This window comes from Erinaceus europaeus, chromosome 11, assembly GCF_950295315.1.
Source record: "Erinaceus europaeus chromosome 11, mEriEur2.1, whole genome shotgun sequence".
NCBI classification, from domain to species: Eukaryota; Metazoa; Chordata; class Mammalia; order Eulipotyphla; family Erinaceidae; genus Erinaceus; species Erinaceus europaeus.
Window position 1 is genome coordinate 6,046,770 of NC_080172.1, and position 25,455 is coordinate 6,072,224.

At 43.0% G+C, this 25,455-nt stretch overlaps 2 protein-coding genes across 10 annotated transcripts in view; both read left to right on the forward strand.

Annotated features, from left to right (window-relative positions):
• ZFYVE16 (zinc finger FYVE-type containing 16) overlaps positions 1 to 17,975 on the forward strand; it is a 59,139-nt gene extending 41,164 nt beyond the window's left edge. For 5 of the 7 annotated variants that reach the window (XM_060201093.1, XM_007518692.3, XM_060201095.1 and 2 more), the window contains 8 exons: positions 5,934 to 6,016; positions 7,175 to 7,279; positions 8,569 to 8,716; positions 9,938 to 10,018; positions 11,925 to 12,087; positions 13,301 to 13,406; positions 13,826 to 13,993; positions 16,551 to 17,975. In XM_060201093.1, coding sequence (XP_060057076.1) covers positions 5,934 to 6,016; positions 7,175 to 7,279; positions 8,569 to 8,716; positions 9,938 to 10,018; positions 11,925 to 12,087; positions 13,301 to 13,406; positions 13,826 to 13,993; positions 16,551 to 16,712 — 1,016 coding nt within the window. In that variant the 3' untranslated portion in view covers positions 16,713 to 17,975. Of the gene's footprint in view, positions 1 to 5,933; positions 6,017 to 7,174; positions 7,280 to 8,568; positions 8,717 to 9,937; positions 10,019 to 11,924; positions 12,088 to 13,300; positions 13,407 to 13,825; positions 13,994 to 16,550 lie in introns of those variants that run through there. The other 2 variants (XR_009552452.1, XR_009552453.1) reach the window with 2 other exon arrangements.
• Positions 17,976 to 24,150: 6,175 nt separating this feature from the next.
• FAM151B (family with sequence similarity 151 member B) overlaps positions 24,151 to 25,455 on the forward strand; it is a 40,922-nt gene continuing 39,617 nt past the window's right edge. For all 3 annotated transcript variants that reach the window (XM_060201101.1, XM_007519118.3, XM_060201102.1), the window contains exon 1: positions 24,151 to 24,303. In XM_060201101.1, coding sequence (XP_060057084.1) covers positions 24,279 to 24,303 — 25 coding nt within the window. In that variant the 5' untranslated portion in view covers positions 24,151 to 24,278. The remainder of the gene's footprint in view (positions 24,304 to 25,455) is intronic.

A 25,455-nucleotide genomic window follows, 5' to 3' on the forward strand; every position in this document is an offset into this window, starting at 1 on the left:
TAATCTTTCAAAAAACCAACATTTGGCTTCATTGATCTTTTGTATGGTTCTTTTATTTTCGATGTTGTTTATTTCTGCTCTAACTTTAGTGATTTCTGTCCTTCTGGTTGCTTTAGGGTTCCTTTGTTCCTCTTCCTCTAAGTCCTTGAGGTGTGCAGTAAGGTCGTTCATTTGAGCTTCTTCTTGGTGTTTAATATGTGATTGTATGGCTATAAGTTTCCCTCTCAGTACTGCTTTAGCTGTGTCCCAAATATTTGGATAGGTCATGTCTTCATTTTCATTAGTTTCCAGGAACATTTGAATTTCCTGTTTGAGTGAGTCTCTGACCCAGTGGTTCTTAAGGAGCATGTTGTTTAGTTTCCAAATTCTGTGTCTTTTAATAATTTTCCATTTGTTGTTAAATGTTAGTTTTACTCCACTGTGGTCTGAGAAGATACTTGGGATTATTTCAATGCTCTTGAATTTATTGATGCTGTCTTTGTGGCCTGTCCTTGAGTATGTGTTATGTGGATTTGAAAAGAAGGTGTATTCCAGTTTTTTGGGGTGGAGGAGTCTGAAAATGTCCAAGAGGTCTAGTGTGTCGATCTCTTCATTCAATTCTCTTGTATCTTTATTGGTTCTCTGCTTTGTTGATCTGTCTAAGTGTGAGAGTGGGGTATTGAAGTCTCCCACTATTATTGTATTACTATTGATGTATTTTTGAAATTCTTTCAGCAGATGCTTAATGTATTTAGATGGTCCCTCGTTGGGTGCATAGATGTTAATAATTGTTAAGTCTTCTTGGCTGATTGATCCTCTAATCATTATGTAATGTCCTTGCCTATCTTTTATTACTTTATTTAATTTAAAATCTATCGTATCTGATATGAGAATGGCTGTTCCTGCCCTTTTTTGTGGTCCGTTAGCCTGTATGATAGTTTTCCATCCTTTCACTTTAAGTCTGTGTTTATCTTGTTGTGACAGATGGGATTCATGCAAGCAGCATATGGTTGGGTTATGTTTTCTGATCCATCTCCCCACCCTGTGCCTTTTGATGGGTGAGTTTAAGCCATTGACATTTATTGATATTATGGATTTAATGTATTGTAGTGCCATTGTTCTAAAAAAAATTGTTTGCTCTGATATATTGCAAGTATTATGGTGATGTTCTTGTTTATAAGAGGTCTTTTAGTACCTCTTTCAGGGCCGGCTTGGTGATGGTTGCCTCCTTTAACTGTTGTTTGTCTAAGAAGGTCTTGATCCCTCCATCTAGCTTGAATGAAAGTCTAGCAGGATATATTATCCTTGGTTGAAACCCTTTTTCATTCAGGGCTCGATAGATATCTTGCCATTCTCTGCTGGCTTTTAGAGTTTGAGTGGAGAAGTCTGCAGATAATCTTATGGGTTTTCCCTTGTATGTGACTTTTTGTTTCTCTCTTGCAGCCTTTAGGATCCTTTCTTTATCCTTACTTCTTCTCATTGTGACTATGATGTGTCTTGGTGTCTTCAGGTCTGGGTTGATTCTGTTTGGTACTCTCTGGGCCTCTTGAACCTTGATATCCTTTCTGTTATTCAGGTCTGGGAAGTTTTCTTGTATTATTTCCTCTAGAATGTTTGCTTCCCCTTCCTCTCTTTCTTCCTCTGGCAGGCCAATTATACGAATGTTACTTCTTTTGAGATCATCCCATATGTCTCTGTTGTTGTTTTCAGTGTCTCTCAATCTCTTTTTAAGCTCTTTCACCTCTTTCTTTGTTTTCTCTAACTCATCCTCTGTCTGACTAATTCTGTTTTCTGCTTCTGTTAGTCTGCTTTCCCTTGCCTCAGCTTCTTTCTTCATTACAGCTATTTCAGCTTTCAGTTCTCTAATTGTCTCAAGATAATCAGTATTTTCCTTGGGGGTCTCAACTGTTGTTTCCCTAATAGTGCCATTCCTTTCCTCCAATGTTGTTTTCATTTCTGTGATTAATAAGTTTATTATTGCTTGCATACTTTTCTTATCTATGGTTACTTCTGGCTGATTTGTAGTTTCTTCTGGGCTCTTGTCTTCATTCGTTGGAGTAGCAGTTTTATTTGTTTTTGATCTACCCATTTTTTTATTTATGTGTTTCTTCTTTTTTTTTTATGCTCTGTTGTTCCTCAGTTGTTGTGTCTTGAGTACAAGTAACACTGTACTAAATACCTTTATGACAATTGCACTCACCAACCTCCGGAATTACAGTAGCAACTGAAGTAAGTATTGAAGTAGTTTAATCGTTACCAGTTAGCCAAACAATTTCTCCAGTCCGTGAAAAAATAGTAACCAAATCCCAGTGAAGAAAGAGAAAGAAAGAGATGATAGCAAGAATAGACAGTTATGCAAATCTACTATCCACCGTATATTCTAGGGGTAACAAGAGGGTAAAGGGAACTAGAGCAGAGATACACACATAGAGAGTCCGCTCTGAGTCAGATTTCTTCCCCAAAGTAATTCACAAATTCAGAAAGGCAAAGAAGAAGGAAGAAGTGTATGACAAGATTTAAAAAAGAGAGAGAGAGAGAGAGAGAAGAGAGAGAAAAGGGAGAAGATAAGAAAAAGAGTTGTAATTAAAGAGCAGTGCAAGGAACTTCCCAAATGTGTATCAGTGAATTCAAAAAAGCACCCTGTTTGGTGGTGTGGGGGATCCTGCTAGGAGCTGGTCCCCAGGGACTGCTTATGGCAGGGGGGGAGGAGGTATGCTTGAAAATTAAAAGGAAGAAAAAAGAATTTTTTCCCCCTACTCTAATTCTTAACCCAAATTAAGTTATAGACATCTCCTTGTCACCGCTATGACACCTTATTGGCTGGCCTGCTAAAGGCAGAAAATCCTATTGTTTCCAGGGGATGTGTTCGGAGCTCAGCGGCTAGCAGCTTCTCAGTCCGCCATCTTCCAGGAAAACCCCCCCCCCAGACTTTTTTAAAGGATTTCTCGAAAATGAAAACTAGCTCCATGTCCTTTGATCCAATGAGAGCTATACTCAAGAAGTCTTTGGATCCGCCCTCAGGGTCGCGGTGGTCCCTGGAGACTCCCAAGAGAAAGCCCCCGAGCTACAGTGCTCCCTCTGGGTCCTCTGCCGGCCGCCCAGCAGCGCTCTGCAACCGGCGGAGGAGCCGCCTTCCCGGGCGGAGGACAATGCCCGGAGCACCCGCCTTGCCCGCTGCCGCCTGGGAAGTCTGGAGCAGCCCGCCCGCTAGTCCGTGCCACCTTTACTCTAATTCTTAACCCATATTAAATTATAGTCACCCCTTTGGTGACTATAATTATTGACTGGCCTGCTAAAGGCAGAAAATCCTACCGTTTCCAGATGTGATCAGAGCACATGCTGCTAGCAGCTTCTCAGTCCGCCATCTTCCCCCAACCTCAAGAACATACTTTTTTAAAAATAGTGGTTCCCATCTCTTCTAGACTTGAGATTTCTTAATTTTATGTCATCAACAATTATTCGTATGGAAGTAGTGCAGATTATTCCATTTATATGTGTCATACAAATGAGTGTGTATTTACCCTTGATACAGTTCTAATCTGTTGTGAAATAATCTCACGCACACACACACATATAGATATATTTGCTGTTTATAAGTCGAATTTGTCTCTAGTATTAAACCTTTTTGAAGTCACATCTTTTATCCCTGATTTTTTTTATCTAATGAAACTTTGTGCATTTGACTCTAACATACCTTTGTATTTTCTTTTTTCTAACTTATTTATTTATAAAATGGAGACACTGACAAGATCATAGGATAAGAGGGGTACAACTCCACACAATTCCCACCACCAGATCTCCGTATCCCATCCCCTCCCCTGATAGCTTCCCTATTCTTTATCCCTCTGGGAGCATGGACCCAAGGTCATTGTGGGTTGCACAAGGTGGAAGGTCTGGCTTCTGTAATTGCTTCCCCGCTGAATATGGGTGTTGACAGGTCAATCCATACTCCCAGCCTGCCTCTACGTTTGTATTTTCTTAGAATGAAATTAACTGGAGAGAAATTATAATAGTCACAATTACTATTTCAAAATAGACAAATTCAGTGAAAGATACTCACTTAAACGCCTCTAGCAATTTTTATTGAACTCTGATGGAAAGGGATCTTTACCATCTAAAATTTAAATAAGGAGGTCGGGTGGGGCCACAGGTGGTTAAGTCCACACATTGCCATATACAAGGACCCAGGTTTGAGCCCTTGCTCCCCCCACCTGCAGGGGGAAAGCTTCATGAGTGATGAAGCAAGTCTTGCAGGTGTCTGACTCTCTCCCTCTCGATCTCCCCCACCCTTCTTCATTTCTTTCTGTCCTACCAAATAAATAGGAATAAAAATATTTTTTAAAAAAAGGGAAAATGGCTGCCAGGAGGGTAGATTTGTCATACAGGCACTGAGCTCCAGCTATAACCCCAGCAGCAATTAAAAAATTAAATGACTAGAATTAAGACACGTAATGCTGCCAGACTGTGTAGGAAGCAGTAGCAGTTAGCCTTCATCTTGGGCTCTGTACTGTGGGATAAACCGAGCTTCAGGAATCTCACCCTGAGCAAAGTGTGTGTGTCACCCACTCACCCTGATCGTCTGTCTCTGACATTATTGGACTGCTCCTTCAGTGAGGAATCACTATGGAACATAAAATCCGTCAATTTTTCCAGTGTCAGTCACTTCTTAATATTTTCTCACACAGAAACTAAGAAAGTCTTGGAATAACAGGAATAACATTCTCTCTCTCTCTCTCTCTCTCTCTCTCTCTCTTAGGAGTAACATTTTGAAAAGATTAGAGGTTGAACAGTCGCAGCTGTTTTCCAAGTTCTTTATGTCGGCAGATTTCTGCTAGGTTCGCACTTGGATGTTATTGGTGCCTGTGCTTCTGGACACAGGAGCTAGGAAATGGGATGTGTACTTAATTTACTTTATTAATTTTTTAGAGGGCTAATGTATTACGGCAAAAATGAAGACCCAAGACTAAAGGCTAAAAAACTGAAATTGGACGTTTGCAAGCGGGAATTCTCTGCCCTTTCATGTTAAAACTGTATGTCATTAAAGTAAAAGTCACAAATCAGGGGAAGCAGAGAGAGCGCACAGGGCACAGTGCACACCTTGCCACACACATTTGCTGCATTTTTCCTGGACCCTTTTTCTCCTTATATTTTGAAGTCAGAGAATGTGCCTGTCTTGTCCTCTGTTGCTGATGTTCTCTTGTCCCCCTGGATGGCTTCCTTGAATTGCTGCTTCACCCTGGAGTGCATTCCAAGTGCTCTTCACACCAATAGCTCTGCTCCCACGTTGCTAGCAAGTGAATCTGGAAGCTGGTGCATTTCTTTGCACGGCGTGCGCGTAACCCGCTGCGCCATTGCCCGGCCCCCACATGCATGTCTTTTTAGCCCATTTCATGTTAAGTTGAGGCCTTTGTTTCTTTGAATTTCATGGCAGTTGTTTCTCAGCACCTATGGATCTCTGTCACATATCTGTGCTATAAGTCGATGGCCTCTAATAGCCACTGTCCTAGTTTTCCCCGTCTGCTTTGGTTTCTGCCATTGGCTGTTAGGTGGTGCTGGGCTTCTGAGTATAAAGAAGTTGTTCTAGTTCCTTATTCCCTGAAACAGAGCCCTTGGAGTCAGACCCAGGTTCTAGTTTCAAATCTGGTCCACTTGTTACTAACCTACTCTCCTTAAACAGTTATATGACTTGACTTCTACTTACCTTACTACTTGTCAAGTAGATAATGTTCATACTTAAATATGGGATTTTAAACAAAACGATGTACTTGAAGTCCCCAGTTCAAAATAGCATCTACAGACACACTATAAGGGCTGATGTCACTTTGCATTTCCCCTAGTGAATTGACTGGATAGTAGTCATAATTTTTGAAAAATTAAATATAATAGAATCAAGTGTTGGTTGTTTTTGTTGTTGTTATTCTTCTAACAGTAGTCAAATTTTCTTCTGTATATAGTATACCCTGCTCCTCTTACAAGCATCAGAGGCCGCAAACCCCTGTTTGGAGAAATAGGACACACTATTATGAACTTGCTTGTTGTGAGTAATTGAGTCATTTTACTGCATTCGCAATACCGTTACTTTCAATTTAGAAAATTTCACTCATTCTTATTTTTCTGTTTTAATTTGGCATGTATGATGAAATTTTCATCTGTAGTAAGTCCTGATTTACTTAACATACATGAGCTCTTGTTTATCATCTGTGTATTTCTTATCTGCTCTGTGGGGAAGAGTATCCACTGCACGTGGTGTCAGGGCTCCAGCCCAGAGCCCTACCCTTCAGACCACCCCCTGATGGCTGCTAATGGGGTCTGTTTTTGGTGAATTTCTCTTGAGAACACAGTATCTTATAATTGATGTGTACCTGATTCTAATTGTGTTTTTCCTCACTGTACTGCATGTCTTTCACATGTAAGTAATAAATGCAAAACACAGTTGCTAAAGCTTTTGACACTTTACTGTGTCAATTAAAGTCAGCCAGCAAATTGAATAAACTGTGGCCAAGTTTTCTCATTTGTAGTAAGAAGTAGTGGCTTAGGTGACGTTAAGGTTCCCCTTCACTGATTTCTGTCATTTTTTGTTTATTTTCTTTTTATTGCCACCAGAGTTATCACTGGTGCCAGTGCTAGTACTGTGAATCCATAGCTCCCAGCAACCCATTTTTTCCTATTTTTTGTTTTCCTACTTTTATTTGACAGGACAGAGAGAAATTGAGAGGGGAGGAGGAGATAGAGAGGGAAAGAGAGAGATAGACACCTGCAGGCCTGCTTCCCAGCTTATGAAGTAAGTATAACCCCCCTGCAGGTGGGGAACTGGGGGCTAAAACCCGGGTCCTTGCACTTGATAATAATGTGTGTGCTCAACCAGGCCAGGCCCCCCCCCAAGGTACTCTTTTTAAAAAGTTAAATGTGATTAATTTATTTATGGGTAGAGACCGACAGAGAAATTGATTGGGAAGGGAGAGCTAGGGGAGAGTGACAGGGAGACCTGCAGCGCTGTTTCCTCACTAGTGAAGCTTTTCCCCTGCGGGTGGAGACTGGGGGCTTGAAGCCAGGTCCTTGAGGTGGCAATTTGCGCACTCAGCTAGGTCTGCCACCACCCAGTCCCTATGATACTCTTGAAAAAAGAGCGTGTTGAATGTCTCATTGCTCATAGGTTGTAATTTAAGGTTTCTGGAATCTCCCTGGTTCTATGTAGGACCTTCGGAATTACCAGTACACCTTGCACACCATCGACCGGCTCTGGGTTCACATGGAAATGGGGAGAAGCTGCATCAGGATCCCCCGAGACAAACACAGCCAAGTGAGTCTCACCGCCGCGCTCGGAGCCGGCAGACAGTCCAGCTGCCTTATGGCGGGTCTGCCAAGCCTTGGATTCTTGTTTTGAGTCAAACTGACAGATCGTGGCAAAAGTTGCTTTTCTGGGGTTTCGGGCAGTAGCGTAGCGGGTTAAGTGCAGGTGGCGCAAAGCACAAGGACCGGCATAATGATCCCGGTTCGAGCCCCTGGCTCCCCACCTGCAGGGGGGTCGCTTCCCAGGCGGTGAAGCAGGTCTGCAGGTGTCTGTTTTTCTCTCTCCCCCTCTCTGTCTTCCCCTCCTCTCTCCATTTCTCTCTGTCCTATCCAACAACAGTGAAATCAATAACAATAACAATAATAGCCACAACAATGATAAAACAAGGGCAACAAAAGGGAAAAAATAGCCTCAGGAGCAGTGGACTTGTGGTGCAGGCACCCATCCACAGTGACAACCCTGGAGGGGAAGAAGAAAAAAAAAGTTGCTTTTCTTTCTTTTTCTTTTTAATTTCAGATATTTTCTATTTTCTAACGGTTTCTTTTATCCTGTTTTCCTGTGTTCATTATTGACTGATTGTATCTCAAAATGGTTGTTTTTATCACATTTCCAAGTTGCTCAGAATAGACGGGTACTTAATAATAATTACTAGACTTGTCAGACACACGATTCTTTGTGGGGCCTTGGAGATACTTTACTTGATAGAGCTCAGGCTTGACCTTGCACGGAGACCTGCAGCAGACCCCCAGCAGTCCATGGGAGAACCATGCAGAAGGGAAGCTTCTTGAATGGAGGAGCAGTGCTCCGGTGTCTCTTTTTCTCTGTGCTTCTCTTAGCTTCTCTTGTCTCTCACCTTCTGTCTCAAAAATAAAGGCGCCCAGGCGCCAAGCAGTGGCATACCCGGAAGAGTTCACATGTTACCATGTGCAAGGCCCTGGGTTCAAGCTCCTGCTTCCCACGCAGTGAAGCAGCCCTGCAAGTGCCTGTCTTCCTCTCACTCACTATGCTTCCCATTGCCTCTCAATTTCTGTCTCAAAAAAAAAAAGGAAGAAGGAAGGAAGTTAAGGAGAGAAGGAGCAGACTCTGGGACCAGTAGATTTGCTGTGCAAGCATCTAGCCCTGCCCCAGTGGTAACCCTGATGGCCAAAAAAAAGAAGCTTCAGGAATGATGAAGTTGGGCAGGTGCCAGATCTAGCTATGGGGGCGGTTGGGGAGGGAGAAAGGAATATGAGTCTTTGAATGATGGCAACATCGTAAAAGTAGAAAGTGTTCAGAGTCTTTGTAAATTAATTCTCCAGGTAATGAAGGTGATAAACTCTTCTAATGAGCACGTAATCAGCATTGGAGCTAGTTTTAGTACAGAAGCAGACTCTCATCTAGTCTGTGTGCAGAACGACGGAGGCTACCAGACCCAGGCCAACAGTGCCACGGGCCATTCTAGAAAAGGTGAGTGAGCGTCGGTGCTGAGTGTTGGCCTAGAAGCTGCCTCAGCAAACAGAAGTCCTTTCAAAGGGGACATATTTGCTATACAGGTAATTTTATCTTGTTAAATTCATAGCAACAAAGTAGTAGGACTTAAAATTGGATCAGCTGGGACTGGAGAGATCTCACCAGTAGGATGAATGCCTTACCATGTGTAGGGCCCCAATTCATTTGTTGGTGTCACATTAAAAAGAATTTTTTTTTTAAGAAATATGTACTTGTTTGTAGTAAACTCGGTAATGAGTGCACTCACCCAGCTGCACTGCCACCTGCCCCGTGTGTGCGAGACGTGGAAAGCATGTTTTACAAAGCGATGTATTGATCCTTACTAATGAGCATAGTTTTCACCAATCTTTGACTCTTTATACATGCCATTAATACCTGGAGGTGGAATTGCCTCTCAGAGAATGCGTATAATTTGTGGCTTTAGTATATAATGAAGGAAGTGCTTTATGGACGTGCCACTAATACCTGGAGGTGGAATTGCCTCTCAGAGAATGCGCATAATTTGTGGCTTTAGTATATAATGAAGGAAGTGCTTTATGGACATGCCACTAATACCTGGAGGTGGAATTGCCTCTCAGAGAATGCGCGTAGTTTGTGGCTTTAGTATATAATTAAAGTGCTTTATGGACATGCCACTAATACCTGGAGGTGGAATTGCCTCTCAGAGAATGCGTGTAGTTTGTGGCTTTAGTATATAATGAAGGAAGTGCTTTATGGACATGCCACTAATACCTGGAGGTGGAATTGCCTCTCAGAGAATGCGCGTAGTTTGTGGCTTTAGTATATAATGAAGGAAGTGCTTTATGGACATGCCACTAATACCTGGAGGTGGAATTGCCTCTCAGAGAATGCGCATAATTTGTGGCTTTAGTATATAATGAAGGAAGTGCTTTATGGACATGCCACTAATACCTGGAGGTGGAATTGCCTCTCAGAGAATGCTCATAATTTGTGGCTTTAGTATATAATGAAGGAAGTGCTTTATAGACATGCCACTAATGCCTGGTTTCCCACAATCTCACTGACATAAGTAAAAGCATTTACACTAGCAAACAGTTTATCAGCTATTAGATCTAAGTATCATTTTCCTTTATTCATCAGAGTGGTATTATTTAGAAAAGAAACCAGTTTTAATGGAAATAATCGTTGTGGTTTGTTTTTCTGTGTTTTTTTAATCAGTGACAGGTGCGAGTTTTGTAGTGTTCAACGGAGCTCTGAAAGCTGCGTCAGGATTTCTTGCAAAGTCCAGCATAGTTGAAGGTAGGAACATCTCACTGTCATCGTTTAGGTAATTTTAACGTAAGATTGTCTTCCTTTTCCTTAAAAGTACAGTTGACGTTCAGAATAGAATATATGTAAGCTGCAGATGGTGATAGGACACACATGCGTGAGGTCACTCAGTTCACGGGCGAGAGCACGAGCACGGTCAATATTAGTTCCTATGAGTTCTCTCTCCTTCCTATAACTGGTTACTAGGTGACATGTAGTATTTATCACTTTCTTGTTTCATTTTTTCTGCTCTGTCTAAACATATGCCTGGACAGTAATTTGTTTTTCTTGGCTTCTTTGGGGACTTCTGAAACTGATAGCGTTCAACACGTAATGTTTTCATGGGACGCCTTTAAAATGTATGCAGTTCCTGTAACTATAGCTTGGTCATTTTCATTGCTGATAACTATTGTATTTTTATGAATGTGATAATTTGTTCGTATTTGATCACAAACATCTGAGGCATCTCTTTATTTTTGTTCTTAGGAACAACTGTACTTGCGTAGTGCCCTATTGGTTTGTATAGACACTGGTCACATGTGTAAAATGTTTTTTCTAAAATGTATATATGGGAGTGCAGTTTTTTTGGTCAGTAAACTAGCAAACACCTTTACACGATACTGATAAATTAATTTGCAGAGTAGTTGTGGCATTGAGCTAATTTAAGGTCAGTTTACATAAAGCATTGTAAGTATAGTGTTCTGAGGAACCACCTGACTAGTCAAAAAAAAAAAAAAAAGACAATTCTGTCAGGTAATGAAACTTTGAAGGAATTCTTTCTGCTTTCTCTAGTAGCTTACAGGCTGCTGCTTTTAAGCCTACTCAGTACTTTAAAACTATTGGGCTTTAAGAGTTCTGCTGAGAAGGTGGACTGGGTATCGGGCATGACACCTCGGTGAGCTTTTAGCCAGAGTCGCCTTCTGCACCAGCTTCTCGTTTCTTCCCAGATACCTTCAGTCTCTTCTGTCACCATGTAGAGATTGGCCCAGTCAGAGAGCCTGGGCAGCTGTGGGCTCACCTGCTGGGTTTTCCTCTATGAGTCGCACGGTTATACTTTCTGTTACCTAGCACTTGAACACGACTGCATCACACATCTGGTCTGAGTGTATGGTTCCTTATTGTGGAAGAGATGTTTCGGTGTCAGTTGTTTGATTCCTGTGAGATGTAGGAAGTCTCCAATTATTTATTTATTTGCCTCCAGGGTTATCAGGGGCTCGGTGCCTACACTACAAATCCACTGCTCCTGGAGGCCAATTTTTTTCCCTTTTATTGCCCTTGTTGTTTACTGTTGTTGTTTTTGCTGTCTTCGTTGTTGTTGGATAGGACAGAGAAATGGAGAGAGATGGGGAAGACGGAGAAGGGGAGAGAAAGAATTGCAGACCTGTTTCACTACTTTTGAAGCGACCCCCCTGCAGGTGGGGAGCCGGGGGCTCCAACCGGGATCCTTATGCCAGTCCTTGTGCTTTGCGCCACGTACACTTAACCCGCTGCGCTACTGCCCAGCCCCCCTCCCATTTATTATGTTTAACTGCTAAAAAAGAAAACTCCTTGGGGCTGGGTGGGGGCGTGGGGAGTTGAGTGCACACATTACCAGGCACAAGGACTGGAGTTTAAACCCCCAGCCCCCACCTGCAGCGGAGAAGAAGCCTCAGTAGCGAAGTGGTGCCGTCTCCTTCCCCCATCTCCCTGTCCCTCTTCAATTTCTGTGTTCTGTCAAATATAATTAATTAATATTAAAACAGGAGACGCCTTCACTTTGTGAAATATTTTGACTTCCTGTTCAGATCACCTGCTCCATGTGTCTGGCACAGAACATGTGCTGACAGCAAACTTTATGCCTTAGCCGTATTATGTAGAGACTTGGCAGGAGAAATGGACCGTGTGCCTCTTATTTCAGATGGCTTGATGGTGCAGATAACTTCAGAGACCATGGATGGCTTGCGGCTGGCTCTCAGAGAACAAAGAGACTTTAAAATTACATGCGGGAAAGTCGATGCTGTTGACCTGAGAGAATATGTAGATATCTGCTGGGTAGATTCTGAAGAAAAAGGAAATGAAGGGTAGGAATTCTTGTTGTTGTTCAAATGTAGTTGTTTGGTGGCAGGGGGAGAAGGATAAAAGAGAATTATGAGTCCCAAATTCTGTTATGCACCATAAAAATAACAATACAGCATGGAATTATATTACACGATAAACGAATATTGTATACAACAGTCAATGAATATAGTCTGGCTTGTCAGACACATTCCTAACCAGCCTCACTGTACGTGTTTCTCTGCAGGATGCTACAACTTACTCAGTGGCTGTAAATTTGGGAGGGGGCCAATCCTAAGATGTCCATAGCAGTAGTGTTGACACGATGTCAGTGTTGAGAAAGGCCAGGCAGTTTCTGTCACATGGGTCCCATTCTTGTTGAGTAAGTAAAGAATTCCCTTTTGGTATTAATTCAGCATAACACTAATTCACGGTAAAACAACAAAACAGACAGCCCCCTCTGAATTCAAAAGTGGACACGCGGGAGGCCTTACAGAATACTATGCCACTCCTTTCTCTTTCCAATTACCCACCTATTTTTCTCTCTTTTTTTATGTGTTATTTTTATTTTTTGGAGACTGGCTAAGGGGTTCGCAGCAAAGAAGGAATAAAGAAGGCTAATGCTGAAAGATTCCAACATAGAATTTTTGAATTGCATGAGACAGCTTTTCTGTTAGGTATTCTAAACCTCAATCCAGAATTCTAATTCTAGATTGGGCATATAAAAAAAAAAGTAGGTATGATTTGCTACACAATCAGAAATTAATGTTAAATGAATATGAATCAGTTTTAATTCTTTTTTTAAAATATTTTATTTATTTATTTATTCCCTTTTGTTGCCCTTTTTTTTTTTATTGTTGTAGTTATTATTGTTGTTGTCGTCATTGTTGGATAGGACAGAGAGAAATGGAAAGAGGAGGGGAAAACAGAGAGGAGGAGAGGATAGACACCTGCAGACCTGCTTCACCGCCTGTGAAGCGACTCCCCTGCAGGTGGGGAGCCGAGTTCGAACCGGAATCCTTATGCTGGTCCTTGTGCTTTGCGCCACCTGCGCTTAACCCGCTGTGCTACAGCCCGACTCCCTTAATTCTTTAGTAGATAATTGAGATATCTCACTACTGTTTTCAACTGACAGCTTCAGAATCTCTCTTTTTCTTCCGTTTGTTCAAATCTAATAGTCCATTTCGTCAGCAGCATCCTGCTACTAGTAACCCTACTTTCTTCTGTACTGTTCTGTAGTGTTGTCAGTTCAGTGGATGGAACATCATTACAAGGATTCCCGAGTGAAAAAATAAAACTGGAAGCAGATTTTGAAGCTGATGGGAAGATTGTAAAGTGTACAGAGGTAACTGAGAAGGATTCTGTCCCCTGACGTACTGCACTGGGAGGTGGGAGGCTGTGTTGGCTGGTTTTGGCTTTTGACTTGGCCATTCGGTGGTGCTCCGTGCTCTTTGCTCTCTGCGTTAGCCAGACTTGCATTGCTGAGTTAACTTTGGGCAAAAATGGCTGAATCTGCCTGTACCCCATAACTTCTGGTTTTAAGGGTTTAGTTTAGCTGTGTGAGACATCAGGAGAGACATAAACACAGGTGGAATGCGCATGTATGTCTGTTCATATGACAGACCTACGTACAGTGCTCTGAACAGTGACCATTATGACACCAGCACTGGGGTTTAGTGAATTTGAATTGAAATTAACAGTTGTTGCATCCTTTCAAGTGGTTGTAAACCGTATCGTTTTCCCCCCTCACTGAATACATTTCAGGTGTTCTACTTTCTAAAGGACCAAGATGTATCTGTTTCCGCAACTCGCTATCAGTTTGCAAAAGAAATAGCCACGGCCTGTGGCGCTGCGCTCTGCCCTCACCTGCGGACCCTGAAGGGCGGCGGAACCAACAAGGTCGGCCTGCGCGTCTCCATCGACACGGACATGGTGAGGCGTGTTTCTTTCTGGTGAGGGTTTCGAAGGGAAGCCGGGCTATACTGAAGTCATAAAAAGCCTCCTTTAGCTCCTAACCGGGCTTCGCGCCATGAGATGCATCTGGTCGGTGCCCAGATTGAGTCGGCCCCGCTCGCCACACCCCCCCCCCCCCCCAACCGCAAGGGCCACTGCTCGAGTCAGTTTCTTCTGCTCCGGTTTGGTTTTGCTTTTCCTGGAGGCCAGCGGCCCCTTGAGTGTGAGACAGCACGGCACTACTTCTGGGGCAGGGAGAGAGAGGGAGCACAGCACTGCGCTGACATCCAGGAGCTTTGCCCAGTGCTTGCTGGAGCACCCGGAGCCGGGGGTTCAAGTCTGGGCTCCGAGTACTGTGCTGGGTGAGCCATCTCCCGGTCCCAGAACAGACTTGACATCCCTATGATGTAAGACCACAGCAGCGTAAAAACGCGCGTGTGTGTGTGTGACAGGACCACCTCAGTGGACGTTCTCGGAGAGGCATTCAGGCTGCGGTCAGTAAGGTGGCCTCCAGGATAGATTGTAAGTGGTTGCCAGTAGGATTGTGTCGCATAAGAGCTCTTCTTCCGGCCCCTGAATGACTCTCTAGTCTGTCCTTCTGCCAGGCAGGCAGTGGTGTGTGTGTGTGTGTGTGTGTGTTGTTTGTGATTTTATGCACAGATGAGCAAAGTAGTGTGTCCACATCCCCTCCCCTTACATGGTTTTTTACCATGGGTCTTCATAGATTTTGTTATTAATGAGAGAGAGAGAAAGAGAGAGAGGACTGGTGTATGTGATGCCAGAGAGCAAACTCGGGGCCTTGTGCTCCTAGCACAGATGCTGTACTTAATGTGCCACCCCCGTGCTCCTGGAACCGAAGGTATATGAGTGACATTGCACAGTGGTGTATGCTCTTTCAAATAGTTGTGTAGTTGATTATTGGAATGTAGCATGACTTATTTGAGCAGCTGTATGTGGTTTGCTATGTACCGACTGAGGTAACGATTGTTCACGACAATTGTATTTGCCTAAGTGTGAGTGCATAAGAAAAGTGCTCAGAGGTGGCATTACCAGGCGGAAGTGCGCACTCAGTGGGTACTGCCACACTGCTTTGGGTAGGGAGCTTATGCCGGCACTTTCACCACTGTGCAAGAGATTTCTCCTCTCAGACGCTTGTCAGTGAAGCAGTATGGAATCATACACTGGACTTTTGTGACTCTGAGAAGGGGACAGTGGCACTGCAGTGTCACAGTAATGTATGTCCCTCTTCCAGTGAGTGAGTGTCTTTTGCCGCAGAGCCTTTCTGTTTTCATCTTTAATATTAACTTATTGGGTAGAGGCAGAGAAATTGAGAAGAAAGGCGCAAGAGAGGCGACGAGAATGAGAGGCGCCCGCAGCCCTGCTTCACTGCCCGTGGCGCCTCCTTCCTGCAGGCGGGAGCCGGGCTCGCTGTAACGCGCTCTCCATCTCTGTCAAGTGCCCGCCCCTGGCCCCGGGCTTTTGTTTTTCTTTCAGCTCTCATTTCATCTGTCATAGGTTATTTTTTTTTTTTCTTTTTTCTAAATTTCACTTACTTATTTTCCCTTTTGTTGCTCTTGTTGTTTTTATTGTTGTTGTTACTGATGTCATCGTTGTTGGACAGGACAGAGAGAAATGGAGAGAGGAGGGGAAGACAGAGAGAGGGAGAGAAAGACAGACACCTGCAGACCTGCTTCACCGCCTGTGAACCGACTCCCCTGCAGGCGGGGAGCCGGGGGCTCGAACCGGGATCCTTATGCCGGTTCTTGCGCTTTGCGCCACCTGCGCTTAACCTGCTGTGCTACTGCCTGGCTCCCCATAGGTATATTTAGTTGGTGACTTTTTCCAGCAGTTAATAGATTTCAAAGCAGGCCATCATCACAGTGGTTGTTAGCAGTGTGAGTACCTTCACAGCATTCCTCCAGCCAGGACATGCTGTCCTCATAGCCCTTGTTGACAGAAAACAGACTCTTCCATCTCACTGTTACAAGTTCATTTTGAAGAAAACATCTGATATTTGTTATCTGAGTAAGCACTGTTCACGTCATTTTAACCAACTGTATTAAAATATAATTTTTCTCCACAAACATTGAATTCAAATATTAAATGTTATTATGACAAATACACAAGTATTATAAACTATTACAAAAAAAACTCAAAATACTTTTAGTTACGGAGTTTATTTAAAGTAGTTTTTTACAGGTTTATTTGCTAGGACAGAGAGAAATTTAGAGGGGAGGGGAGACAGAGAGGGAAAACAGAAAGAGATCACTAAAGCACTTCAGCACTTGGGAAGCTTTTCCCCCTGCTGGTGGAGACCAGGGGCTTGAACTCAAGTCCTTGTGCATGACAACATGTACACTCAACAGGCAGCCCACCACCTGGCCCCTCAAAATATTTTTAAAAGACTTGGGGGTGGGTGGGGAAGATGAGAGACGCACTAAGGGAAGCTGGGAGTCTTAGCAGTTTACAGCCATCTGTGGAACTACAAGATCTAGGGTTGACTTCATCAAGATTTTTCTCCCCTTTCTTTTTGCAGGTTGAATTTCAGGCAGGATCTGAAGGCCAACTTCTTCCTCAGCACTATCTAAATGATCTGGATAGTGCCCTGATCCCAGTGATCCACGGTGGAGCCTCCAATTCTTGTAGCTTGCCACTAGAAATAGAATTAGTATTTTTCATTCTAGAGCATCTTTTTTAGTGAAAGAACACGAGTCATATTATATATTGCAAACAGTTGGTTAAAACTAACTCTCAACACTAAAGCTAAAATGCCACAAACACTAAAAGTGTGTTTAATGTTTGAAACACCTAAAGCTTTGCTTTTTAGGTAGGAACGGTCTTTTAAAATCACTAACAGTGTTTAAATCTAAAAATTAAAGATCTACAGTTTTTGAAGCTTTGCACTGAATACAAGTACTAAAAGATGAGGATTCCTTCTATAAGGAATTTGTAGCATCTATTGTGTTGTTTAAAGTCTAAACCAAAGTAATTATATTTAGTTATACCTCTTTCTTCCAAGAATAACTTTAATGAAGGCTCTTTTCAGATGTGACTTTATGAAGGAAATAACTGTTAAGTCTATGCCAGTAAGATTACTGGTATCTAAAGTCGGTTAAAAATGTTTTTTTTTTTTTAGTGGCAAAGTTTGCAAATCATAGACTTACATAATTCTTTGATTAAGACAGATAACTTATTTGTACAATATAAGTGGAGACCTATCTCCATGATTAGATAAACTCTGGATCAAAATTAGAACTTTGCCTTTTTCTTCTCCAATTATATTTGATTTCTTCTTGATTAAATGGGTATTAAAGTAATTGTGGGTGCTTCAGGATTTCTGTGCTTCTATATTTAAATATATGATTTTTATAATAAGAACATGTGATTCAGTATCTGTTTTATAAATCTTTAATAATTTACAAATACATGATATTTTTATATCCTTCTTTCCTTCCAGAGTTAACCCCTTATTTGCCACTCCTCAGAGCAGTTGACAGCAGCCAGTTGACCCTTGAAGTAGTCACTGTGTAGCAGTGAATGTGGGTTTTCAGCTTTCCCTGTTATTAACCCTGAGACTTTTTTCTTGACAGTTCTGCATATTTACATTGGTCCCACTGTATCAAATATAAATTTTAATGAATTACTTTTTCATATTTAAATTCTTTATATGGTAGTTGTTTTTTAATAAAAGGGTGTTAACAGAAGTTACAATTGTATGTATTTGAAACTGTTGCGGTTTTTTCTTCCCACAGCAAATATATATATATAGTTCAGTCTTTAAAAATAAAAGGCACATTTTAGTTAGCATTTTCATGTAAGTTATATAAAACTAAATCATTATATTGAGGCCTTTTGATTGTGTGGAATATATGTTTTATACTAAAAAACACTAATGCAATGTATCTCTAGGAAAAGAGGCTACACCAGTAGCCTGTCTTAATAAAAATATTTATGTATCTCATTTTGATGATCAATTCAGAGTTATGGCTCAGAATTAGAGATCTCAAAGTTGGAGAGAAGTGAGAAATGTAATCAGTTTGGGTATATAAATCCCTACCAAATCACATCTGTAGTACTAGCCAAAGACAGTGTGGGGAAGAATGCACATTTCTGGAGGTGGCTGCTTCATACACAAGATGCAAAACTACTGCAGATACTAAGTGGCAACACGTAGGAACTGGTGCGACGTGTGGGTGTGCTGTCAGATGAAAACAATCACCCAGCAAACTAGACTTGTTTTCACTTCAGTCATGTTTTATTTTGCACTCTCTGCTATGGCGTATCACGATCTATGACTTCCGATTTAAAAATAGCCAAATAGGGGAGGGCTCTTCCTGTGAGGGACTGGACTACCTTTGGGTTTCTTTTCAAAAAGTGGCTACCTTTAATAAAAATTGAAATTCTGTGTCTAAAGTTTGTGGGCATACTTTAAAGTATCCTTTGTAGATGTCTGGTAAGTTTCTGAATATACATCTCCCTCCCTCTCTCTCTCTCTCTCTATATATATATATGTATGTACATATATATATGTTACTTGTTTGGCCATGTACTTCACATGGGTACTTACTTGAAACTTTATATTTTTTAAAGATGAAGAAAAAGAGTGGTTCTTCGTACTCACTGTGCAGTGATCTATTTTTGGTCTTATGCCTTTTACTACTACTCTTTCCTTTGGAATTTGAAGTAAAATCTAGTCTACTTGTCTTATGCAGTCATCCAATAAACTGTGTGTCTATATTCTTGCTCTGTGCAGAACGTGTCACTAAGTTTCACTGGTGAAAAGATGAATAAAAGAACTCTTTTACTCTTGGAGCTGATTGTGTGCAGTGGGTAACTGGCAAACGCAGTGGCTGTGACAGTGACGGGAATGTTGAGAGCTGGCAGACATGTGAGTGGCCCTGCCTTTAGTGAGAAGGCAGCCTGGGATCTTGTTGGAGTCAGTGGAGATTAAACACTTTTCAGCAAGAGCAGAAAAACTGAAACGTAGAGGTATGTAGAATGACTGAAATTTCTACTTCCTTTTTAAGGAAGTTTAAAGAGTCCTGCTTACACATCTTGTCATTTAATCCTAAAGTTCAGGTAGTCTGAGTAGTGTCTATAAACTGCCCAAGTTCCTAACAGTCAATACATCATTTTATAAGAACAGAAAATCCATTATTGGAATTATGACCGTATGTTTCAGTAGGACTACTAAAATACAAGTTTTTTTTTTTAATTTGGGCTATATTTAAAATGTTTCTATTTGCCTCCCAGACACTTGAGTCCTGCTATATAAATGTATCTTTTACCACTCAGTTGACACATTGGTATTTTTTCACATGAGATTTTTTAGTTGTTTTAAATCTTTTGTTTATATGTTGCCTTGTGAAGCTTGGAGACAATTTTTGCATCTGCACATAAAATCATAACCATATTTCCATGAACTTTTACAGATAAATAGGGGGCTGGGCAGTAGCACAGCGAGTTAAGCACACAGGGCACAAGGCTCAAGGATCCCTGTCCGAGCCCCCGGCTCCCCACCTGCAGGGGGGTTCACTTCACAAGCGGTGAAGCAGGTCTGCAGGTCTCTATCCCCTCCCCCCACCTTCCCCTCTCTCAATTTCTCTCTGTCCTATCCAACAATAACAATAGCAATAACAACAAGAGCAACAAAATGGCGGGGGGGGGGCGGTGCAGGGTGTAAAGAGGAAGGCAGGGAATTCATAGTGCAGACACACAGCCGCAGTGATAACCCTGGAGACAAAAATAAATAAATAAATAGATAGATAGGTCTCATTGAAATTGCTATATTATGGATTCAGCTATTTTCTTTTTAGGGGGTAAAATTATGTGCCAGTCAACCTCCAAGGTAGCCGACAATGATCCCCACTCCCCAGTAGTCACATGTCTTTTATGGGGGGTAATGGTGTACAGTCTAAACACTATAGGCACATCCTCATCTCCCCTTGCTTGGTGTCTCCGAGACAGCAGGATCCCAGCACATTCTCATATATACTGCACCTACCATATGTGCCATTGTTGGCTTTTTTTTTGATCAACAAAAGAACAATGTTATTTTTTCTTTTTGTAAATTGCTACCAGGGTTATTGTAGGGGTTTGGTCCCTGCATGAGAAATCCACTGTTCCTGGTACCACTTGCTCTTTTTTTTTCTTTTCTTTTCTTTCTTTCTTTTTTTTTTTTTTGATAGCAGAAACTAAGAAGGGAAGGGAGGTAGAGAGAAAGACACCAGCAGTCCTGCTTCACCACTCTAGAAGTTTCACCTCTGCAGGTGGAGGCTGGGGGCTTGATCCTGGGTCCTTGCACATAGTAATGTGTGCACTCAGTCACATGCACCACTGCCCAGCCCCCAGCATGTCAATCCTAAAATTATGTTACAAAAGATTGTGGTGTATTGTCATCCAGGAGGTGGTGCAGTTGGTAAAGTGTCGGGTTCTCAAGCATGAGTTTGACCCTGACAGCCCACGTGCAGAGTGACACCTCCCCCCCCCCCCCGTCTCAGCCTCTCTCTCTCTCCCTGACTATCCCTTTCATAAATAAATAAAATCTTTTTTACCATGTATTAATAGGGAGTCGGGCGGTAGCACGGCGGGTTAAGCGCAGAAGGTGCAAAGTTCAAGGACCGGTGTAAGGATCCCGGTTCGAGCCCCCGGCTCCCCACCTGCAGGGGAGTCGCTTCACAGATGGTGAAGCAGGTCTGCAGGTGTCTGTCTTTCTCTCCCCCTCTCTGTCTTCCCCTCCTCTCTCCATTTCTCTGTCCTGTCCCAACAACGACATCAAGAATAACTACAACAATGAAAACAACAAGGGCACCAAAAGGGAATAAATATATATTTTTTAAATATTAATCTTGGGTGCACTTCCCCTTTTGTTTACCCCTTCTTTATTTTGTGTGTGTGTGTGTGTGTGTGTGTGTGTGTGTGTCTATTGATTACTTGAAAAAAAAGTCAGCAGCACCAATGAAGAAACCCACTGAGAAAAGGCAGCAGACACATGGGCAGAACTTAAGCAACAAGAACAGAAAGAGGAAACATAAAGCAAACCTTGGACTGGGTTGCGTGTATTGCACCAAAGCAAAGGACTGTGGGGAAGGAGGGCAGGGGGCTTGGGGTCCTGGTACATGATGGTAGAAAAGGAGTTGTGTTGGGACTGAGTGTTTTGCAGACAGCTATCGTGGGGGAAATGAGAAGTTTTGCCCATGTGTCAACAACTATACTGGAAACCATTAACAAACCCCCCCCCCATAAAAGGGGTAAAATTGGGGGCTAAGGGTTTGCTTGCCTGGAACAGCCACAGTACCGTGCAGGAGGACGCATGGTAAAGCCCTGGGCTTACCACATGGCAGGGTTTGTAGCAGGGAGCTTCATGAATGCTGCTGCAGTGTTTCTCCTCCCTCCGACTGGACGGTCTGACTCTCTGACTAGGAAAGGTTTGCTTATTATTTCCCTTTTCCAACTCCAGTATCCCTTTATGAGGAAATATTTATTTACAAGATTTTTCTTGCCACAAGGGTTTACTCTCACATTCTCCCAGAGTAGATGTTAGTACTCTCACTCTTGTCTCCGTGACCCCCACAGATTCAAGAAGGCCAAACAAATCAAACAAGATGCAAGTAAACAGAAATCTGCACATAGAAACCTGAGGGAGGGAGGGAGGAACAAACTCCCACCTGGCATAAACAACTAGCCCAATCCTTTTTTTTTTTTTTTTTTTGTCCAAACACCTGTCAGTTCTGGCTTATGGTGGTGCGGAGGATTGAACCTGGGAATTCAGAGACTCAGGTATGAGCGAGTCTTTGCATAACTATTATGCTGTCTACCCCCTGCCCAGCCCGATACTTTATTCGAGAATATTTACTTTATTTGGAAAATAGCCACTGGTGAAGCTGGGCAGTGGGATACCTGGTAGAGTGCACACATTACAGCGTGTAACGAGCCAGGTTCAAGCCCCATCTCCACTTGTGGGGCCAGATGTTCACAAGTGGTTTAACGGAACTGCAGGTATCTCCCTTCCCATTTCTACTCTTTATATCTCCCAAACTTGAAAAACAGGGAAAAAAGACTAAAAGGCAAACAATCTCTTTAAAAAGAAAACAAAATACCCACCGAATTGCACTCGTCTAACGAATCTAAATGAGACGTCCTGAGAGGCGGTGCGGCAAAAGTTCAAGAGTTGGGCTGGGTTATTAGCAAAATGTTTATGCAAAAACCTTTCATGCCTGAGGCTTCAAAAGTCCCAGGCTCAGTCCCCAGCACCACCATCAGCTAGAACTTTGCAGTGCCCTGGTTAAAAGGAGAGAGAGGGAGAGAGGGAGAGTCCAGGTCCTGGAAAAGGATGACAAGAGGACCTAGTGGGGGGGCTGTACTGTTATGTGGAAAACTGAGAAATGTTATGCATGTACAAACTGTTGTATTTATTGGCGACTATAAACATTAATCGCCCAATAAAGGGAAAAATTTTAAAAGAAGGGGAAGATAAAATATAGCCAAATGTACAGGTTCCCTTAGGTGGCATTCTGCAGAAGAAACGCTGCTCTTTTGTCTCGTTGTCAAAAAGCAGTGGGGATGCAGCTATCAAGAACAATGAACCCACCTTCTCTGACCCATCTTGGACAGAGCTAGAAGGAATTATGTTAAGTGAGCTAAGTCAGAAAGATAAAGATGAGTATGGGATGATCCCACTCATCAACAGAAGTTGACTAAGAAGATCTGAAAGGGAAACTAAAAGCAGGACCTGACCAAATTGTAAGTAGGGCACCAAAGTAAAAACCCTGTGGTGAGGGGTAGACATGCAGCTTCCTGGGACAATGGGGGGTGGGAGTGGGTGGGAGGGATGGGTCACAGTCTTTTGGTGGTGGGAATGGTGTTTATGTACACTCCTAGCAAAATGTAGACATATAAATCACTAATTAATTTGAGGGGGGAAAATCAATTGTATGTCTCAAAGTTTTTTAAAACACAAACTGAATCTTTTTAATATATAGGCTGTGTATTTGATATGCGGACTCTCTCAAAAGCCTAGACCAAGTAGATTAGAAGCATCCAATAGCACAGCTATATACAAGATACTGGATACTGTACAGCAAACCCTAACAAAAGGACTTTTCAAAGTTAACCCAATTACCAAATAATGTGATGATAACATTAACTATCGATTGTCTTTTTGAACCCTAAGACAGCAGGAACCTCACATCTCCACTATAGAGCCTCTACTTCCCCCAGTCCTGGAACCCTTGGATAGGGCCCACTTTCCCGTATGCCTCTCCCAATCCATATCAAATAATATTGCATCTGCCAATCACAACCTAACCAACACAATGATTGCCACCTCAACATGCTTCACTTCAGACTGTGTCCAGAGACTTCACGTGTGGAATGACAACCCTTCAGCTTCATTACTCAGGTGAGACCTTTCCTTTCATAGTATACTCTAATTTCATCTCAGGTAGTTCACTTTCTAACAAAGTCCCAAAACCTAGATATAGACCAGTTTCTCTGAGAGAGAGCATATCTTCACACGTATCTGTAAACTACTGCAAAATATATACCTGAAAGCAGAAATACACTAGAGTTTGCAGTGAGTACCCCCCTAACGCATCCTCTCCACTATTCCAACCTTTGGGTCCATGATTGCTCAACAATTTGTTTGGCTTTGTATGTTAACTCTCTTTTCTGCCACCAGGTTCCAGATGCCAGCAGGATGCCGGCCAGGCTTCCCTGGACTGAAGACCCCACCAATGTGTCCTGGAGCTCCACTTCCACAGAGACCCACCTTACTAGGGAAAGAGAGAGGCAGACTGGGAGTATGGACCGACCAGTCAACGCCCATGTTCAGCTGGGAAGCAATTACAGAAGCCAGACCTTCCACCTTCTGCAACCCGCAATGACCCTGGGTCCATGCTCCCAGAGGGATAGAGAATAGGAAAGCTATCATGGGAGGGGGTGGGATATGGAGATTGGGTGGTGGGAATTGTGTGGAGTTGTACCCCTCCTACCCTATGGTTTTATTAATTAATCCTTTCTTAAATAAAAAAAAAAATAAAAAAGAATTCAAAAAAAAAAAAGCAGTGGGGACCCCAGCCTTAGGGGCAGGTGCAGGTGCTCCCGGGCCTCTGGCGCATGCGCAACGCAGCTTCCGCTTCCGCCCCGGGAGCCGCGCCTCCCTCCGTCCGCCCGGCTCTTCCTCCAGCCGGGTTTCCCCACCACCTGGGACCAGGCCGAGGCGCCCACCGCTCTGCGCCTGCGTGGCCTACGGGCGCCCATCACCATGGCAACCAGCGCCAGCATCCCGGGTAAGCGCCAGCAGGGATGGGGGCTCTCTGCTTTGGGGACCAGATTCCCCAGGAGCCGTCCCGCCTTTTCTCCGGCCTGGAATCAGGAAGTTGGGGATTGGTTTGGTTTTTTTTTTTTTTTTTTTTTTTTTTTTTGGGGGGGGGAGACTTCTCTGGGTGCCTCATCCTTTCTCCCTTCCGGAGCTCTTGGGGTCCTGGTTTCAGGAGCACCTGAGCTGTGGTTCTAGGTGCAAGCCTGCAGGGAGAAGCATCTGGTGGCGACTCAGAAGGGATTGTTCCTGGGGTTTAAAGGATTTATTATTGACAGATACGGATTCCTCAGAAGACCTGGATCCCTTCCCCCATACGGAAGAGCCAGTCGCCCAGGAACCAAGTAATGCATTCATTTTTGTGAGCCTGCACAGACCCAAAATCAGCCCAAGCCCCTATTTTCCTCCATGTAGGCTTCACACACGGCGAGGAACATTCAGTGGGCTTGAGGAAATGGAGAATATCCCTGAATATGCCATTATATTGTCATAGAAAGTAGTTTTGCTGCCAACAAGACCCCAGGTCCCCTACGCTTACCTTTTGATTGTTTGCAGTTTTGCCTCCCCCCCATCATGTCATGTAATTGGGAATCATACAGTATGTCTCCTTTTCAAGTTAACTTCTTTTTTTTTTTTTTACTTATAAAAAGGAAACACTGACAAAACCATAGGATAAGAGGGGTACAACTCCACACAATTCCCACCACCAGAACTCCGTATCCCATCCCCTCCCCTGATAGCTTTCCTATTATCCCTCTGGGAGCATGGACCCAGGGTCATTGTGGGATGCAGAAGGTGGAAGGTCTGGCTTCTGTAATTGCTTCCCCGCTGAACATGGGCCTTGGCAGGTTGATCCATACTCCCAGCCTGTCTCTCTCTTTCCCTAGTGGGGTGGGGCTCTGGGGAATTGGAGCTCCGGGACATATTGGTGGGGTTGTCTGTCCAGGAGTTGACTTTTTTTTTTTTTTTTTTTTAAATTGGTTTATGGGGTGAGGGTATAGCATAATGATTATGCAAAGAGACTTTTATGCCTCAGGCTCTCAAGTCCCAAGTTCAATCCCCCACACCACCATAAGCCAGAGCTGAGTAGTGCTCTGGTTAAAAAAAAAAGTTTATTATTGAA